Consider the following 21,470-nt stretch of genomic DNA (forward strand, 5'->3'; position numbering starts at 1 on the left):
ATGAGCCACTATGCCCCTCCGGAGTTAATGTTCTTAACTAACCACCCTAGCGTAAGATACCCAAAAAGGATTTATCTATTCACGTATCAATCTCTTTGCTCTCATTTAAAATAGCTAGATGATTTTACATTTCAGAATTTAATTGATCCTAATATTTTATATTTGCATATTTATGGAAATCATTCTTGACTGTTTCTGGGATAGCACTTCACATGTAAACCCATACAAAGTGGTCAAGGTTTTTCGTTATTGATGCCTGCCTGTCTCTATTGTAGGCTTGCTTTTCTACCTGGGGTTGAATAGAAATGAAATATAGTTTCACATACAGTATGTGAAACCTCGATCTTATCTGCATTGAAGGCCATGCCCAAAGCATACTCCAGATGGCCCAATGTACAATGGTTTCACTTAGTTTTTCAACTTTATGGTGGTGTGAAAGCAATACACATATGCATTCAGTAGAAACTGCTCTGCGAGTACCCATACAACCATTCTGTTTTACACTTGCAGTATTCAATAAATGGCATGAGATATTCAACACTTTATCATAAAATAGGTTTTGTGTTCGATGATTTTGCCCAACCACAGGCTAATATAAGTGTGTTCTGAGCACGTTTAAGGTAGGCTAGGCTAAGCTGTCATGTGTGGTGGGTTAGGTGTATTAAATGCATTTTCTACTTAGAATATTTTCAACCGCTTTTTTTTTTTTTTCCTTTTTTTGAGGTGGGTTCTCTGTCACCCAGGATGGGGTACAGTGGTGCAATCATAGCTCACTGCAAGCTCTAACTCTTGGGCTCAAGCAGCCCTCCTGCCTCAGGCTCCCCAGTAGCTGGGACCACAGCCACCATGCCTTATTAATTATTTTTCTTTTTCTTTTTCTTTTTTAGCAGAGACAGGGTCTCTCTATGTTGCTGAGAGTGGTCTTGAACTCCTGGGCTCAAGCGATCCTCCCACCTCGGCCTCCCAAAGCGTTGGGATTGTAGGCATCAGCCACTGCACCCAGCCTGTTTTCAACTTATGATGCGGTTATACCCCATCATAAGTCGAGGGTCATTGGTACTAGAGAGCAAGTAGCATAGCACTGAATCATAGGCCATAATGTCATCATCAGTGATAAAATAATGTATTTTTCAAATAAAGTTTCTAACACTTTTTATTAGGGAGCAACTGATAACTATACTCTTGTCATTTTGAATGTATAATTGAAAGACCTAGCTTGTAGTTCTGTCAACTTAAGTTTTTTAACTTTTGAGTTCTAGCTATAAAACTTCGTGGGGACCTTAACTTATTTTAAATTGTGTTAAACAAATTTAATTTATATTTGTAGGTGCAGGAAGCTGTTTGGAGGCTCTGGAAAAAGGAAAGCCACTCGTAGTGGTCATAAACGAAAAGTTGATGAACAATCATCAGCTGGAACTGGCAAAGCAGCTACACAAAGAGGGTCATCTCTTTTATTGTACCTGCAGGTATACTAGAGACTGATTATTTTTGATCTTTTGCTTTAATTCGTCCCTTGCTGTTCCTCTTATCCACCTACCTCCCTCATCTGTCTCTTCTGCCTCTTACCTTCTCCCACTTACCAAACTTTTTGATTTTCTCAGCTCTAAAACACTCCCATTTGTTTGTCTCCCACTTTGCAATCTCTGTGTTGTATTTCTATGTGTATCTGTGGCTGTTTCTTTGCATATGTGAATATCTGAGAGAGAGTGTGTGTGTGTATTTAGACGCGCATGTCTCTGAGACACTAATTTTGGAGTTCTAAATTTTGAGTTCATTATTTAGATTTTCATTATTCAAGGAAGACATTTGCTTATTTTAGTTAAAAGTTTTGCTTATAGTAAATCCACTAGAATCCGTAAATTATGTTTACTCTTTCATTTAATCAGTTACACCGAATATATAAAAGACACTGTTTTAGGTGCTGTGGATACAGTAGTAAACATGAGATAAAGTCCCTGTTCTCATGGTGCTTACATTCTGGTCGTGGAAAATTGATAGTAAACAAGTTCACAAATAAATGATCAAGGTATTTCACATGGTGAAATGTACTATGAAGAAAGTAAGACAGGGTGATGGGGTAACTGGGGTGAAGACTGATTAGAATTGTCAGAGAAGGCTTGGCAGAGTACCTAACATTTTGATCTTAGACTCGAAATACAAGGAAGAGCCAATCATATGAAGATTTAGAGGCAGAAGGAACAGCAAGTGCAAAAGCCTAAGTCAGGAATGAACTTGGAGCTTGGTGTGCTTGAGGAACAGAGGGAAGATTAGTGTTGCCAGAGCATAGTGAGCAATATAGCAATATAATAGAAGATGAAGCTGGGTGGGGGTAGCTTATGTAAGAGTTCTGATTTTATTGATGTTTATTGAGAAGCCATTGAAGTATTTTAAGCAGAGAAATTATGGTAAGGAGTATTATTTTCTACAAGTATATTAGAATTCAACAGGAACTGATCATCGTAATAGAAGGATGAAGAAAATTGCTTGTTTGTTTTCTATTAGTTCTTCTTTGAGACACTAGAAGCTTGCCAAAGGGCCAGGTCAGTAATTCCCAATTGTTTGACTTTAAAACCTATCCTAGTTTGATGTTTCAAGAAGTAAATGCCTCATAGAATTACTATATATGTGTATATATATGTTTATTTATGTTATAGTAAAATGAAATTAATTTTAAAATAAAAAACCTGAGAAGAAACTGGCTAGAGCATAAGCTTTTCTTTTAGTTTTACTGCTTCTGTCTCTTAGGCACTCAGTAAATACTTATTCATTCATTAAATATTTATTGAGTACCTTCTATGTGCCAGGCATTGTTCTGGGCACTTGGTATACATCAGTGAACAAAACAGACAAAGACTCCTGTTCTTATTGAGAGGAGGAAGATTCATTGATTATTTCAGGAGTAAAATTGTTGGTGTCATTATCACTATAATGTTGGAGAAGAGGGAATGTCAGGGTAGCTGTGTAATATAGAAGCCAGTCTTGAACTATTTAGTGAGTCAGGAGAGAAGCTAGATTAAAGAGGAATAAACTTAATTTCCTAACTGATTTATGCAAGTCAATTTTTTCCAGATACTTTTAATTACTATTTTCATTCTAAATGTTAAATCAGCTTTGATTTTATGTTAGCACATTAAAAGGAAAACATTGATTTCATAAACATATCCTGATTTTTTACTCATGCTGAAAAGGAAGGAAACTGTACAAGTCTCCAATTTTTTTCTTTTATTTTTTTTACAGTTTTAAATGGCTTTTTTTCTATATTAATTTCAAGAAAGTCACATAAAAGTAGTAAGCAGTAAGTCAATAATTGGTTATATTTTCTTTTCTTTTCCTTTTTTTTTTTGAATTTCGTTCTTATTGCCCAGGCTGGAGTGCAATGGTGCAATCTCGGCTCGCCGCAACCTCCACCTCCCGCCTTCAAGCGATTCTCCTGAGTAGCCAGGATTACAGGCATGCGCCACCATGCCCGGACTAATTTTGTATTTTTAGTAGAGATGGGGTTTCTCTGTTGGTCAGGCTGATCTCAAACTCCTGACCTTAGGTGATCTGCCTGCCTCGGCCTCCCAAAGTGCTGGGATTACAGGCATGAGCCACCGCGTCCAGCCAGTAATTGGTTATATTTTCATTTTCAGTAAATCATTTATTTTCCCCAAACCTAGGCTGGGGGGTGATATGTATGTTCTAATTTAAGCGATTGGTTTAAATAAATTTCTGAAGTAATAGTTCTATGTTTAAAAGCTTATTTCTAGCATACATGGTGGTGTGGTATATTGTTTAATTATATATGAAGTCATGATAGTAAATTACTGGCAAAGATTATTTCACAATCTTCATGCGTGGTCTAGTAGTTTCCCCAGCTTATTATCTTGTCTAGCAGCTATTATTTTTGGTTTCAATTTTTAAATATCATTTCTGAAATAGTTGACATAGGAGATAAGGTATCTGCTGAATTTATATTGACATTTTATAGTACTCTTTGTATTGCTTTAATAATCTTAGTATGTATACTTATAATATTAAAATATATACAAATTCGCATGTGCAGTTCTTAGAAGTACCACTATATTCTTGGAAGTTAGATTCAGTCATCAGTGGGCAGCAGATAAAGTATGGAATTTTCTCCCATGTTGCCTAATATTTTTCTTCTTTTGTTTTAGCACGCTTCCTGGGCTGTTACAGTCAATGGACTTATCAACACTGAAATGTTATCCTCCTGGCCAGCCAGAAAAATTTTCTGCATTTTTGGATAAAGTTGTTGGATTACAAAAATAAACACTAAACTCTCAACACTTTAAAAGCAACCCCCAAATTCAACCTATGGAATGTGATTAAATCAAATTAAATACATAATATATATATTTACAAAATAATATAATTAATAAACTTCCTACATCTATAGAATGTATAGGAAATTTTATGGTGTGCACATTTGCATTGGGTCCAAATCCTAATTGCAGTTTAGTAAACTTTCTAGATTTTTTCTAATCTTCAGTATGTAGTAAGCATTCACAGATTTTCTCCTAGAATCTCAAGTGGAATTGGAATCATGAAAATGAATGAGATTTGAAAACTTTCACAAAGATTATAAATGTAGTTTGATGTTCCTTAGAATAAAAAATGAAACAGTAACAACTTAAAAAAAAATTTACATAAGAGTCAGCATCTTTAGCTTTATAATCTAAGGAACCAAATTTAAAAAATGATGGATTACGCTCTGTGAAATGAAAAGACTATCAAGTTAGTTGATCTCTTGTACTGGGAAAAGCTACTTTTTTCCTAAAGAACACAGTGGAGTGGATATGTTCACTTTTTTTTTCTAAAACATATATACAAAGTGTTAAAAGAATCGTGCCTAATGTCAAAACTTTACTGGTTTGAGAAGAACAATCAAAAAGGATTTATACCAATAGGACTTACTATTGTTTTTTTAAGGATCCTCTCTCACGGTGGTAATGAAACATTAACTGTAACAAATTTATAATTTATGTGCTTATGAAATTAGTTTTATGAATGAACAATAAACTGATGCATATAATGGCTTAAATATATGGTTTTAAAATTGACTTAACTTGAGCAAGATACATTATGAAGTTCTTTGATGAGAGTGTGTGGTCTCAAGACCTTTACAATAGATTATCCTTAAGTGTCCATAGCTCTCTGGTACAGTGTTTAGATATAGTTTATCTATCAAAATAGAACATTCACTATGAAGACCTCCCTTCCATTCCAGTCATATTATCCCAAAATGCTAAATGTTCCAAACATTTTATTTGGAATGCATTTTATGTTTTTATAGGTTTATTTTTCTGATTGTGTTTTATTTAGGCTAATATTTAAAAAATGCTTACTAGTGGTAGAAGGTGGTGACAAAGAAATACTCTGGGTAGCAGGAGGAAGCCAACTTGGATTAAAATTTTGCTGAGAAATCTAAAAAGTGAGTAATCTGGTTGAGAATTCACAGCACCATAATCATAATTGCATATCGGTGTTATACTAATGTTTTAGGAAAGGTCCTATTCAAATCCAGGGAGAGAATCTTTAGTGTTTTCTGGGCCCTCATAAATATGTTTTTCTCATTTGAGAAAATTGTGACTCAAAGTTTATGTTGGTCACTTAGTTTATAGTTTATGATGAAGAATTAAAGAGAAACAAATGAAAGGCAAGGTCTACTCAAATATCAGACAACTAAAAGCCTATACAGCCCCTAAATCCTTTGCTATCTACTTTCCCAGAATAATGCATAACCTAAATTCCATTATTTCATTTAGCAGAGGCTTAAGCCATTGTTGTCAATTGTGTGCAGTAACATCTCTGACTACGCTTTTGTGGAATTTTGTGTCAATTTGGATTTTTAAGTCAAAGGAGACTTTAGAATCATTTTGATTTGGCAGGGATTCTTGAAATTATCTAGTCCAATTCCATCATATTCAGATTTTGCCATTTGCTTAAAGTAATACCTTTTGGCAGAACTGCCCCTAGGAGCAGCTCCTTGATTCCCAGTCCCCTGCTCTTTCTACCATATATAATATATGTTGTAAGCTTTTTGTTTCTTTATAGTGGTTTGCCTAGTATTCATTTTAGTTACTTGAATCCCTTGCAAGGTAGGTTTTGTTTGTTTGTTTATGAAAGTTATTTAGTAGGAATTTCACACTTAACTGGGTTTTCCTTTGGCTGGAAAATATTGATATTCTATGCAATATCTCAATGGTATGACAACCTTACCTAGGACTTAGAAATCTGTGATTTCTGAGTTTTTGGAATTTAGGACAATGCTCTGGGTAGGATTGATAGTAGATTGAATATATTAAGACTTTAAGACACAATTGTAGACTTTGGAGTTGGGAGATAATCTAAAGAATATTTTAAACCACTAGTTTTACAGGAGGAAACTTGCTAAATTAATCACCACATTTACATCTTATTAGTCCTTATTAAAGAATGGTAACCAAAAGTCTGTTTGAAATGTTTGCTCAGTTTGTTTGGTTTCATTACATGATAGAGCTGCAGGTTCTTGATATTAATGAGTAAGAGGAATGCAATTTATTTAGCAGTTTTCTGTTACAGATACTGAAATTTTCAGAGACAAGGAAATGAAAGAGAGAGTTTAGTATTGGGAAATTTGCACCATGGATAGATTAAGAGGTAGACAGTTAATAGAACATTTATGGGTTGGAGTAGATGAAAAGAGATGTGATGTGATGGGATGACCTTGGGAATTAAGGATTTTAGATGCTTATAATTTGGGAGGAAAGAAAGCCTGAAGGATTTGTTGGTAAGATAGTATAACCAATGAATTTGACATAGGGTTCTGGAACATTTAAAAGTAGTCATTATCTGCAGGTACCGTCAAGTATCTGATTTTGGACACCTTAGACCTCTACTTTTTTAGTAGAGACGGGGTTCCACTGTGTTGCCCAGGCTGGTTGCGAACTCCTGAGCTCAGGCAATCCGTCCGCTGCGGCCTCCCAAAGTGCTGGGATTACAGGCGTGAGCCACTGCGCCTGGCTTTACTTTGTATTCTTTTAAAGGCAAGTCATATATAGGCACAAAAAAGACAATACAAAAAGATTGTTTGCCACTTTAATATTTAGTTTGAGGAGTTTTCCAAGACTAAAGTAGGTAATGACTAGCAGTAATATAAATATTCTTCCTGGCCTTTTATTATGGTATAAGCACGTAATTCCTCTGATTTGTTCATAATGTAAAATTTGTGGAGATGACCAAAACCCTGCATATAGTCTGAGAAATAACACATATGGACAGATTATTTGAAATTAATTTTTGGGAAAGATTTGGAAAGGGTCATGATAGCCGTGTGGTGATCAATTTTCTGCTGTACATGTAATACCATTTATTTATTTATTTATTTATTTAGAGACCAAGTCTCGCTCTGTCACCCAGGGTGGAGTGCAATGGCGTGATCTCAGCTCACAACAACCTCCACCTCCCAGGTTCAAGTGATTGTCCTGCCTTCGCCTCCTGAGTAGTTGGGATTACAGGCATGTGCCACCACGCTGGGCTAATTTTTGTCATTTTAGTAGAGACTGAGTTTCACCATGTTGGCCAGGCTGGTCTCGAACTCCTGACCTCAGCTAATCCTCCCGTCTCAGCCTCCAAAAGTGCTGGGATTACAGGTGTGAGCCACCGCACATGACCGTAATACCATATTTTTATTGGGGAGTGGGGAGTGAAAAATAATTTTGGTTAACACTTAGTGCTTTCTGTGTATCAGGTACTGTTTGGAGCACTTTATGCATATATACTCATTTAATCTTTAAATAATCCTATGTCATTCTACAAATGACATAATGTGAAAAAAGTTGTATTCCATTTTAGGGTCCAAGAGATGTTGTGGAAATTGTAATTTGAACACAGAATTCCAGTATACTTCCATCCTTTATGGGGACAGTAGGAGAGAATATTTGAAATCAGAGGATTTTCCTAAGAAATTTGGATTGTATGCTAGCCATAGGCGTATAACCTTTTTGAATTTTTACACTGTTACTTAACCACAGTGATGGCTACTCGTAGAATCCATGTGGAGAAACTCTTCCAATTGGTTTACCTGATTGAAAGTTATTCACAAATCTTTTTCTTTTTTCTTAAATATTTGTATTTTAAAGTTTCATTTTGGTCCTTGCTTTATTTGTTTTCTTGGAATTTTCATCATTCCCACAGCTTCTACTGTTGACTCCTTTATCTGTATCTCCCAACTCTGATTTGGACTCCTAAATGGTATTTCCAATTGCCTTTGGTCCTGTCTGTCTGTTAATTCTGTAAGCACCTCAAACTCAATGTGTGCCCCAAACTGAAATAATATTTCTTTTCATTCTTCTGAGGTGCTTATCTTTATTAATGGTATCATCATTTAGTCATTCTTCTAGCCTTTAACTCTGTCTCCAACCCCTTATATCTAATTGGTTTCTAGGTACTCACAGCTTTATTTCCTAAGTACCTAAAGCTCATGTATTCATCATTGAGTCTTTTAATATAAATGCATAATGAGAATCTACCTTTTGTATCGGCAGGATCCAAGACATGATTCGTGCTCTGGAGGACCTATGTCTTACTCATTTTTGAGTTCTTTGTCTGGAACACAGTAGGCTTTCCATAAATGATGAAGTCACTTTTGTAACTTAGTACTCTTTTTTGATTACCTTGATTAGGATTAGGTATTGTTCTAGGAAACACTGTCATCTTGCACACATTTATTTCATACTGACTTTGATTTGACAGCAAAGTATCTAGTAAGTCTCTTGTTCAGAAGATGTGACCATCATATTGTATGGTAAGTTTGTAGGATCAAGCACATATAAGAATAGCGTACCAAATATAACAGTGCTGATTCTATGCAATATCTCAATGGTATTTAAGGGTCTGTCAAATAATGGTACCTGTTGGGGATTTGTGGCAAAACATGATGTTAAAAATCAGGTATATAGGCCGGGCGTGGTGGCTCAAGCCTGTAATCCCAGCACTTTGGGAGGCCGAGACGGGCGGATCACGAGGTCAGGAGATCGAGACCATCCTGGGTAACACAGTGAAACCCCATCTCTACTAAAAATACAAAAACTTAGCCGGGCGAGGTGGCAGGCGCCTGTAGTCCCAGCTACTCGGGAGGCTGAGGCAGGAGAATGGCGTGAACCCGGGAGGCGGAGCTTGCAGTGAGCTGAGATCCGGCCACTGCACTCCAGCCTGGGTGACAGAGCGAGACTCCGTCTCAAAAAAAAAAAAAAAAAAAAAAATCAGGTATATAAAAAGCAGTAACTATAGTGTTTTCTAGTAAAAGCTTACATAGAGGTTTAGGATATTACCAAATGATTTTTTTTTTCTTTGAGACAGGGTCTCTCACTCTGTCACCCAGGCTGGAGTGCAGTGGCAGCTCCTCTGCCTCCCCTGGTCAAGTGACCCTCCCACCTCAGCCTCTGGAGTAGCTGGAACCACAGGCATGGGCCACTACACCTGGCTTATTTTTTGTAGAGACAGGGTTTTGCCATGTTGCCCAGGCTGGTCTTGAACTCCTGGGCTCAAGTGATGTGCCCGCCTCAGCCTCCCAAAGTGCTGGGATTACAGGCGTGAGCCACTGCGCCCAGTCATCAAATGATATTTAATTACTTATTAAATGGCTAATGGCTAATTCCTTACATTAATGCTCTATGTATTGTATAGTTTTTAATTCTTTTTTTTTTTTTTGTAGGCGGCTAAACAAAAGGTAGACAAATCTGGCTAGGTTCAAACAGGAATGTAGAATACATGCTGCTTTTTTTTTTTTTTTTTTTTTTTAATGGAATCTCGCTCTGTTGCCCAGGCCAGAGTGCAGTGGCGTTATCTCAGCTCACTGCAACCTCCACTTCCCAGGTTCAAGCATTTCATCCTCCTGAGTAGCTGGGATTACAGGTACCTGCCACCACATCTGGCTAATTTTTGTATTTTTAGTAGAGACGGGGTTTTGCCATGTTGGCCAGGCTGGTCTTGAACTCCTGACCTCAAGCGATCCACCCGCCTCAGCCTCCCAAAGTGCTGGGATTACAGGCATGAGGCACCTTGCCCGGCCAGAATACATGCGTCTTAATGTTGATACTGAGTCTTGAAAAATATTTTGACAGGCTTTTAATACCGTTATATACTATCTATGTTGGTATTTCTAGATCTTCATTGTCTTATAAATTTTTTTACCATATCATGGCCAAAATTACTTATTTTGATTGACACTTGTATCATAGCTTTGAACATGATTTTATTTGATGGCTGCAGTCCTGTTCTCTGAGGCAGTGGTTCTTAAGCTTCTTTTAGCCATGGAACTCTTTAATTTAAAACTATGACTTTTCTTAAAACTATGGCTTTTCTTCTATATATACATGATTTTGCATTGACTTTCAGGAAGTTTGCAGGACCTTGTGGCCCCACGTTAAGAATCCATAGGCTGAGGCAACTTCGTTAACTTCATTTCTTGGTCATTGTTCATTATTATTTTGGTGTTAACTCCTAGACTCATTTGTAATTAAACCCTTTTGATTAATTACATTTAAATTTAGTAATTCCCAGTTATAATGTAACACAAATTCAATACTTTTTTCGTTAAGTTTAAAGCATACCAGCCAATACATTTTTGAAACTAACCTTAATATTCTTATGCTATTAACTCAGTATCTGTAACCCATAATGTCTTATGTAGTGCCTTTTCTAATAGATAACAAGGACTACATGGAATTTTTTATTTGTAGTAATTATTTTAGAATATCCTACAATAGACTGGTGAAGAAATCCAGTAAGGCAACATAATATTGTATTTGCTCATGGTTAAGTGTGCTTCTAAAGTACTTGTTTGCAGGACCCTGATAGTCACTTTTGGAGTGATGTCTGTGAGACGCCTATAGTACATCTTTTTGATTGATCATTTCTCCTTTTGTGCAGCATTACATACTGGTCAATTCTCCACTGCCAGTGTGAAGTGAGTGGATAATACACTCCCCAAATTTAGTAGTGAAAAACATTCCTAAGTCCCTAGCCTAAATTAGTAGTTTTCTGGATCTCAGTTTTCCTGTTTGTGAATTAATAAAACTAACTTCTCAGGTGATTTCTAAGACATAAACCTAGTTGTGTGGCATGTTTTAAAAATTAAAAATGCTGTTGAAATAACACATTTTCTCTTGGTTAGTTTTCATTTTGAGAAGTGGGACTAAGATTTATTTTTAGAATTTGCAAAATACAGTCCTAAATGATTCAGAAAGCAGATTTTTCATTGAATTTCATATTTAAACTCATACTCAGTTTCTAATTGGGGTTATAGTTAGATAATTTAAGTTTATTTAGAAGTTTAAGTGAATGGGTCTTTCCAGTGCTTCAAATGTTCTGGATTTTTTCCCTCCTTCCCCTAATCCTGTCTCTAGAGTGATCAGACACTGCAGGTATCTTAAGTCAAAAAACAACCCTCTGCTAGGCGTGGGGGCTTATGCTTGTACAATCCCAGCATTTTGGGAGGCCAGCGCGGGCAGATCAGCCGAGGTCGGGAGCTCGAGACCAGCTTGACCAACATGGAGAAACCCGTCTCTACTAAAAATACAAAATTAGCCAGGCGTGGTGGCACATGCCTGTAATCCCAGATACTCAGGAGGCTGAGGCAGGAGAATTGCTTGAACCTGGGAGGCAGAGGTTGCAGTGAGCCGAGATTGCGCCATTGCACTCCAGCGTGGGCAACAAGAGCGAAGCTCCGTCTCAAAAAAATCCCCTCAGTATTTCTGTGCCAGTGCGATATATTTTAAAGCAAAGTAGTATTTTCCTTTTTAAAAAAAATCTGTATTGTCATGCTATCAGGTGGAAATGGGGAAGAGAAGAAAATGAAAGCAAGTGGTTCTTGGTAATATTTTATTTTGCATTTCCGAACAAGGATCACTTCTTTGGGAAATCCATTCTTTATCTTGCCTTTATTTTCTCCTTCCTAAAACTTGAGGAGGAGGTTGAACAGGGCTGCCAGGCCACGCTTTGTTTTAGAAATATTGTGTTCCCTTCCTTCATAAATCTTTACTAATTCTGCTTGAATGTTCACCCTGAAAAGTTGATAGGCTGTAGTTCCACGGTTCTGTTAAAATACACTTTTAAAAAACATTACCATTATGTTTTCAGTAATGAAAGACCCTAAAAAGAGGTTCTGTAGAGTTATTTCCCTTAATTGGCTTCATGTTATTTGGTACTAAAAATAATTGAAGTTATTTACGGCTAATTTTTAACATACTGGCTTTTCAGTAGGTTCTGTTACAAGTTGTTATGTGTTAATACATGGGTTTGTTATCTTAAAAATCTAGGTCTGTTTATGTGGTAATGTCAGATTTATTCATTTTTATGTGGGCCAGTCATCCCCACTTTTTGCCAAGATAATAGGCTAATAACCCAAAAGCTATTTTTAATATTATCACAAATTTGACCACTTAAAGGAAGGTGTTATCAATATTTTAATATTGATTACAAATTTTACCACCTAAAGTCTGTTATCCACTGTTGAATCACAGAGTAATTCCCTACATTTGGAAGAGTGCTAGAGATTATATAGCCCATCTACTTTATTTTACAGATGAGGAAACTGAGACTTAGAGTAAAGTGGTACAGCCAAGTTCATAATATTCTTTTCATGATACCATATTGCCTCTCAGAAACTAATAACTCATAGCATTTTGTCATATACATTTACAACTATACCTTGTGTGTCACAGGTAATGTATGCTTTAAAAAATAATTCCAGACATATAGCTCATTTAATTGGTTGAAATGTGAAGTGTTATTTTAGAATTAAAATCATTAGTATTTATATGTCACACTACAGTTTCCTCTTTTGATCAGTGGTGAAATAAATATAGCAATTAAAAGGACAAATTATATATTCTAGCTAAATTTCAGTATAAAAAGTAGTCATAAAATTAAAGCCCATCAATTTCATGACAGGTAAACTATGTTATTTAAAGTTACTTTAATATTTTTTCAATTTATTTTAATTTGTGCCCAGAGGTACAGTGCTTAAAACGTCCTTTTTAAGACAATCATTTTCTTTCCATTATACTTAGATGTCAAAGGGAATAATTTCATTAGGGATGGAGAAACAGGATATGGACACATGTTAGAACTTTCATTTCCAGTAGAATTTCAGTGAAATTGCTCTGGTTCTTACCTTTTTTTTTTTTTTTTTCTTGTACCAAAGAATGATTATTTGGTGAATGTTTTGTCAGGTAGCAGCTAACAGCAATCCATATTTAAGCACGAATGTGCTAAACACTGAATATACGGTATCTTATGTATTATTCTAACAACCTTAGGTTTAAGTCACAAAAATTTCTAGAGCAGTGTTTCTCAAACTTTGAAACATTGATAGGTGATCTATGGAGGGAAAAAGGTGTTTGGTAAAGGCTAGGTCAAAAATGTGAAGCATTTACTGTAAGCATTCCTTAGAACCTTTAATGTTGCTAATGGGCACTGTGAATCTCAAGGATAGGATTATAATATGCAAAGTTTGCTGAAATTTTGGCCTTGAAATTCTCTTTTTAGGAATACATTGTTCTAGAGCAGTGGTTTTCAAAGTGTATTCCCTGGACCAGCATCATCATCATCACCTGGGAACTTGTTAGAAATGCAAATTCTTGTGATTCATCTCAGACCTGCCTCAGAATCCCTTGGGCAAGAGGCAGTCTTTTAACAAGCCCTCCACTTGAGAACCACTGTTCTGGAGGTTTACAGGACTAAAGTAGTTTGCTGTGGAGAAAGCCAATTGGGATTTCAAGTGCGATATTTCAAAGGGCAGTATTAAGCACCTTGAAGTGGCTTTTTATTATATGCGAGACAAAGTCTAGCATCGACCCACAGGTCTCTTTAAAATATTCTATTCTACTAATCTGCAGAATGGAACCTCTGCTTTACCACTTCTGGGCCTTTGTTCATGTATTTTCTGCCTTGGTATGTAATTCCTCTTTATGGCAATTGTGCAAACATCAGGAGATTTTATATAGTTTTAGTTTCAGTACTGTTGCTGATTGGATGTGAAAACTTAGGTCTTAAAACTATTTCAGACCTGTTTCTTCATCTGTAAAATAAGAGGTCCTTTGGAGCTGTAAAATTCCAATTACTTGTTTTCCCAGTTTATGATGCTATCGTTTCTTGCTCACTAATGATAAAATGTTTAAATTTACTTTTTAAAATTAAGGTAATACATGTGAATAGTTAAAAATGTTAATTCTGCAAGGCTTACAACAAGGAACAGCAGTTGTATGTCTTACTCCTTTCCATCTCTTTTACTTGCTTCTTACAGGTGACCATATTACTTTATGTTTTATAAATAATATGCTTAAACTGGCTTTGTTTTGATTTTTAAATTTGAATATCAGTTTAGGCTTCCTATATGGAAGAGGAGACTTTCAAAAATTAATGTTTTTAATTTACAAGTCACGATTGTATATACATTTATAGGGTACAATGTAATGTTATGCTATTTGTGTACAATGTGGAATGATTATGTCAAGCTAATTAACATATCCACCTCACTTACCTATCATTTTTTATGGTGAGACATTTGAAATTCTTATTTTGAAGTACACAATATATTATTATTGACCGTGGCAACTCTGCTGTACAAAAGATCCCAGAACTTGTCTTCTATCTGAAGTTTGTACCCTTTGATCAACAACTCCCCTTTTCTCTTTTCCCACTCACCCCGCAGCTTCTGGTAATCATCATTCTAACTCTCTACTTCTATGAGTTCAACTTATTTAGATTCTGTATGTAAATCTTGCCCTCTTTGTCTTTCTGTGACTGGCTTATTCACTTAGCATATAATGTCCTCTAGGTTCATCTGTGTTGTCACAAATGACAGAATTTCCTTTTTGTAAACACTGAATAGCATTCCATTTTGTATATGTACCACATTTTCTTTATCCATTCATCCACTGATGGACACTTAGGTTGTTTCCTTATCTTGGATACCATGAATAATTCTGCAGTGAACATGGGAGTGCAGGTATCCCCTGACATACTGATTTTATTTCCTTGGGATATATATCCAGAAGTAGAATTACTAGATCATATGGTAGTTCTATTTAATGTTTTGAGGAACTTCCATACTGTTTTCTATAATGGCTGTACTAATTTACATTCCCACCAACAATGTACAACAGTTTCCTTTTCTCTGCATCCTTGCCAACACTTATCTTTCATCATTTTAAATAAAAGCCATTCTAACAGTTGTGAGGTGATAATCTCATTGTTTTGATTTGCGTTTCTCTAATGATTAGTGATGCTGAGCATTTTTTCATGTACTTGTTTGCCATTTTTATATTGTCTTTTGAGAAATGTTCATTTAGTTCCTTTGCCCATTTTTAAATTGGGTTACTTGTTTTCTTGCCTTGTTGAGTTGTTTGATTTCCTTACAGGTTTCTTTTTTTTTTTTTTTGAGTTATTTGATTTCTTTACATATTTTGGATGTTAACCCGTTATTATATGTATAGTCTGCAGGTATTTTCTCAATTTCTGTGGGTTGTCTCATCACTTTGTTAATAGTTTCCTTTGCTGTGCAGCAGCTTTTTAGTTTGGTGCCATACCATTTGTCTATTTTTGCTTTTGTTACCTGTGCTTACAGGGTCATATTCAAAGAATCATTGCCCGAAGAACTGTGGAGCTTTTCCCCTATGTTTTCTTCTAGTAGTTTTGCAGGTTCAGGTTTTATATTTAAGTTTTCAATCCATTTTGAGTTGATTTTTTAATATGATGTAAAGGATCCAACTTCATTCTTCTGCACGTGGATAGTCAGTTTTGCTAATACCATTTATTGACAAGACTGTCCTTTCCCCATTGTGCATTATTCTTAATACGTTTGTTGAAAATTGACCATAAATGTGTAGATTTCTTTCTGGGCTTTCTATCCTGTTCCTTTTTTTGATGTGTCTGTTTTTATACCAGCATGATGCTGTTTTGATTATACTCACTTTATATATGATTTGAAGCCAGGGAGTGAGATGCTGCCAGCTTTGTTCTTTTTACTGAAGATTATTTTGTCCATTTGGGATCTTCTGTGGTTCTATATAAATTTAAGGATTGTTTCTTCTATTTCTGCAAAAATGTCATTGGAATTTTGATAGAGATTGCATTGAATCTGTGGATCACTTTGGTAGTGTGGACATTTTCACAATATTCTTCCAATCCATAAACATGGGATATTGTTCCATTTATTTGTGGGTTTTTGTTTTTTTTTTTTTTTCAGTTTTTTTCATGAGTGTTTTATAGTTTTCAGTGTTATATCAGTCTTTTACCTCATTGGTTACATTTATACCTACGTATTTGTTGCTATTGTAAATGGGATTGTTGTCTTAATTTTCTCTTTGGATAACATAGAAACACTACTGATTTTTTGTATGTTGATTTTGTATCCTTCAACTTTACTCTTTTTTTTTTTTTTTTATCAGTTCTAACCATTTTTTTTTTTGTGTAGTCTTTAGGTTTTTCTATATACAAGAGCATGTTATCAGCAAATAAAGATAATTTCAGTTCTTCCTTTTCTAGTAGGATGTGTTTTCTTTCTCTTGCCTAATTGCTCTGGCTACAATTTGTTGAATAAAAGTGGTGAGAGGGGGCATCCTTGTCTTGTCGCTGGTCTCAGAGGAAAAGCTTTCGATTTTTCACCCTTGAAAATGGTCATAGCTATGGGTTTATCATATGTGGTGTTTATTGTACTGAGATACATTTCCTGTATACCTAATCTGTTGACAGGGTTTTTGTTTGTTTGAGACGGAGTCTCGTCCTGTCACCCAGGCTGGAGTGCAATGGCACGATACCAGCTCACTGCATTCTCCGCCTCTCAAGTTCAAACGATTAACCTGCCTCAGCCTCCTGAGTAGCTGGGATTACAGGCGCCCGCCACCATGCCCAGCTCATTTTTGTATTTTTTTTTTTTTTTTTTTTAGTAGAGATGCGATTTCACCATATTGGCCAGGCTGGTCTCAAACTCCTGACCTTGTGATCCACCCACCTTGGCCTCCCAAAGTGCTAGGATTACAGGTGTGAACCACCGTGCCCGGCCAAGAGTTTTTTGTTTGTTTTTTCATTATGAAGGGGTGTTGAATCTTGTCAGATGCTTTCTCTGCATCTATTTAAACGATCATGATTTTTATTCATTCTGTTAATGTGGTGTATCACATTTATTGATTTGTATATATTGAACCTTCCTTGCAGCCCAGGGATAAATCCCACTTGATCATGGGGAATGAGTCTTTTAGTGTGTTGTTGAATTTAGCTTGCTAGGGTTTTGTTGAGGACTTTTGCGTTTATGTTCATCAGGGATATTGGTCTGTAAATTTCTATTTTTGTGGTGTCCTTGTCTGGCTTTGGTATCAGGGTAATGCTGGTCTTGTAAAATGAGTTTAGAAATATTCCTCCTTTTTCAGTTTTTTGAAAGAGCTTAAGAAGGATTGGTACTGGTTCTTTAAATGTTTGGTAGAATTCAGCAGTGAAGCCATCAGGTCTTGGACTTTGGTGGGAGACTTTTATTACTGATTCAATCTCCTTCCTCATTATTGGTCTGTTCAGATTTTCTATTTCTTCATGATTTAATCTCGGCAGGTTGTATGTGTCTAGGAACTCATCCATTTCTTCTAGACTATCCAATTTGTTGGCATATAATTGTTTATAGTAGTTTCTTGTGATCGTTTGTATTTCTTTGATATCAGTTGTAATGTCTCCTATTTCATTTCTGATTTGAGTCTTTTTCTCCTAGTCTAGCTAAGGGTAGGTCAATTTTGTTTATCTTTTCAAGAAACTAACTTCTAGTTTCGTTTATTATTTTTCTATTGTTTTTCTAGTCTCTTTCATTTATTTATGCTCTGATCTTTGTTTCCTTCTTTCTGCTAACTTTAGGCTGTTCTTCTTTTTCTAGTTCCTTGAAGTATAATTAGATTATTTGAGATCTTTCTTCCTTTTTAGTGTAGGCATTTACCACTATAAATTTCCCTCTTAGAACTGTTTTTGCTGCATCCTGTAAGTTTTTGTTTATTGTTTCCATTTTCATTTGTCTCAAGGGTTTTTTTAAAATTTCCTTTTTGATTTATTCTGTGACACATTGACTTGTTCAGAAGCATTTTGTCTAATTCCCACATATTTGTGTATTTTTCAAGATTCTTTCTGTTACTGATTTCTAGTTTCATGCCATTGTGATCTGAAAAGGTACTTGATATGATTTCAGTTCTCTTAAATTTGTTAAGACTTGTTTTTTAGCCTAACAGTATGATCTCTCCTGGAGAATGGTCCATGTCTGCATAGCAAGAATATGTATTCTGTTGCTGTTGCATTGAATATTCTGTATATGTCTGTTAGGTCCATCTGGTGTAAAGTATAATTCAAGTCTGATGTTTCCTTATTGATTTTCTGTCTAGGTTATCTGTCCATTGTTGAAAAAGGGGTCATGAGGTCCCAAAGAGCAGACTTGTTCTTTTTTCTCTTCCCCATTTTCCTTCCCATCCTCCTAATTTAGTTTTATCAGTTCTGTGAGATTCATTTTCAATGTTGATATTGCCATGACTGCTTAACTACAGTATTATTCACATCTGAGCCATGTAGTGTTCAATGATTTGTTTCCTTTCCTGTAAAACTTCATTTTATCTCATTTTGTTATTTTCTCATTTTCTCAGTTTTTAATAGTAACATCTCCAAACTTTCCAACAGAAGTGTACATCTCTCGTTATATTCAAACACATCGAGTTATCTAAACCTTTATTATCTTTTTCGAGATATCCACACTGGAGTTCTCCATCCTGTTTTTGGAAATACTTATTTTCTAGTCCTACTGAGTGTCTGTCTTCCTGTGATTTCCCCTTCATCCTTATCCTGTAATTTCTCTTTGCTTTTCTCTTGTGTTGAATCTCCTGTCTCCAAGATTGCTCCCTGACACCCCCAGACTTTAAAAGAAAATTCTTTATTTTGGTTTCACATATCTTCAGTAGCTTTCTGAGAAAGGGTGGCAACATTTTTAAATCTTTTTTTTTTTTTCTGAAAACACCTTGTTTTACTCTTTCATCTGATAGTTTGCTATAGAAATAAAGGTTGGAAATAACTTCCTCTGTAATCTGGAGCTTCATTGTTTTCCGAATCCCAGTTTTTTGAGAAGTATATTGTGTTCTTATTTGTGTTCTTTTGTGTATAAACTGTTTTTCTTCTCTGAAAGCTTTAGGATCTTCTCTTTTTCCCCTGACTTCAGAAACTTTATTATTATGTCCAGGGATGATGATCTTTTTTGCTTTCATTGTTGTGACTACTTCATGAGCCCTTTCAATTTCAATATGGATACTCATGTTCTACAGTGCTAGAATTTTTTTATATTATCATCATCATCATTATCATTTCTTTCCCTCTGCTTCATCTCATTTTGGGCTTCCTGTTGGTTAGATGTTGGCTTTCCTAGATTGATAATCTAATTTTCTTGTTTTTTTCTTTCCAATATTGTTGACTATTCTGTGAGCTCCTCAACTCTATTTCTTCTGCTTTTTTGTTTTACTTAACTGTTAAATTTAAATACAGTAAAATTAGCCTGTTATATAGTTCTATAATTTTGACAAAGGCATAATCATGTAACCACTGCCACAGTCGAGATGCAGAACAATTCCAGTGCCCCCATTTATCCTTTCTCTTTGTAATCAGCTCTTCAACCCCAACTACTGACAAAAACTAATCTGTTTTCCCTTCCTATCCTTTGGCCTTTTTCAATATGTCATATAAATGCAGGCATACAGTGTGTAGCCTTTTGAATCTTGTCTTTTTTCGGTTCACATGTTACATTTGAGATACATGTTCTTTTATGTATCATCATTTCATTATTTTCTATTCCTAGGAAGTATTCTTTTGTTTGAATGTACCACAGTTTTTGTCCATTCACCAGCTGAGAAATGTTTAGATTGTTTCCAGTTTTGAGAGTTCATGATTATGGATAAAGCTACTATGAACATTCACATAGAGGTTTTTGTGTTACCATTTCTCTTATGTAGATACCTAGAAGTGGGATTGCTTGATCATATGGTAACTCTGTTCAATTTTATAAGAAACTGCTAAACTGTTTTCCACAGTGGTTGTACTATTTTACATTCCCACTAGCAACATATGAGAGAGTTCCAGTTGTTCTATATCCTTTTCAACACTTGGTATTGTCAGTTAAAAAGATTATTTTAGTTATTCTAAGATGTATGTAGTGGTATCTCATTAAAGATATACAAATGGTCAATAAGCAGATGAAAAGATGCTCAATATCATTAGCCACTGGGGAAATGCAAATCAAAACCACAGTGAGATACTACTTCACACCCACCAGGTTGACTATAATCAAAAGATGGAAAATAACAAGTGTTGATAAGGATCTAGAGAAAAATTGAACCCTCATACACTATTGGTAAGAATGTAAAATGGTGCAGTTGCTCTGAAAAAGTTTGACAGTTCCTAACATTAGGTTAAATAGAGTTACCATATGATCCAGTAACTCCACTCATAGGTATTATACCTAAAATAATTGAAAACATAAGTCAAAACAAAAACTTGCATGTGAATATTTATGGAAATACTATTCATAATAGCCCAAAAGTGGAAACAACCCAAATTTCTATCAGCTAATGAATGGATGAACAAATTTTGTTTTATACAGTGGATTGAACTATGTAGTGATGCACCATGCTACAACATGGGTGGACTTTGAAAACCTTATGCTAAGTAAAAGAAGCGAGTCACATAAGACCACATATTTTATGATCCCATTTATTTGAAATGTTCAGAATAGGGAAATCTATAGATTCAGGAAGTAGATTAGTGGTTGTCTGGGGTTGGTGGGGATAGAGGGATTAGAGGTTGACAGCTACAGGATGCAGAGTTTCATTTTGGGATAAAGACAATGCTCTAAAGTTGATTATGGTGATGGATGCACAACTCTATACAACAAACCATCGAATTGTATGCTTTAGGTGAGTGAATTATATGGTATGTGACATACCTGAAAGCCGTTAAATTTACCAGTTTTAAGAGTACAATTTAATTTTTAGTGAATATACAGAATTGTACACATATCACCACAAAATAGTTTTAGTAGATTTTTGTTATTCCAGAAAGATTATTTGTGCTTATTTGTAGTCAGTGCCTATTTTCACTCCATCCCCGGGCAACTACTTCATCTGCTTTCTGTCTCTAGATTTACCCTTTTGGCATATTTCTTATAAATGGAATCATATTCCTTTTGGAATCATACAGTTTTTGCTTCCATCTTCTTAGGACCAGTTTCTCCAATCCTTGTTAATGCTATTGTTTGTATTATTTATTATAGCTATCCTGGTGGGTATGTAATGATGTCTTACTGTGATTCTAATTTCCGTTTTCCTAACGATCGATGATTTCAAATATCTTTTTATGTGCTCATTAGCCATTCTTGTATCTTTGGTGAAATGTGTATTCAAATCTTTTGTCTATTTAAGAAA

The 21,470-nt window shown here is 35.4% G+C and overlaps 1 protein-coding gene across 15 annotated transcripts in view; it reads left to right on the forward strand.

Moving 5' to 3' along the window:
• The window catches only part of ALG13 (ALG13 UDP-N-acetylglucosaminyltransferase subunit), an 82,361-nt gene that overhangs the window by 2,426 nt on the left and 58,465 nt on the right, over nt 1-21,470 (forward strand). For 12 of the 15 annotated variants that reach the window (XM_077988036.1, XM_015128036.1, XM_077988039.1 and 9 more), the window contains exon 3: nt 1,328-1,466. In XM_077988036.1, the coding sequence (XP_077844162.1) occupies nt 1,396-1,466 (71 nt within the window). In that variant the 5' untranslated portion in view covers nt 1,328-1,395. Of the gene's footprint in view, nt 1-1,327; nt 1,467-4,157; nt 4,645-7,616; nt 7,635-21,470 lie in introns of those variants that run through there. The other 3 variants (XM_015128043.3, XM_015128047.3, XM_077988042.1) reach the window with 3 other exon arrangements.

This window comes from Macaca mulatta, chromosome X, assembly GCF_049350105.2.
Source record: "Macaca mulatta isolate MMU2019108-1 chromosome X, T2T-MMU8v2.0, whole genome shotgun sequence".
In the NCBI taxonomy this organism is placed as follows: Eukaryota; Metazoa; Chordata; class Mammalia; order Primates; family Cercopithecidae; genus Macaca; species Macaca mulatta.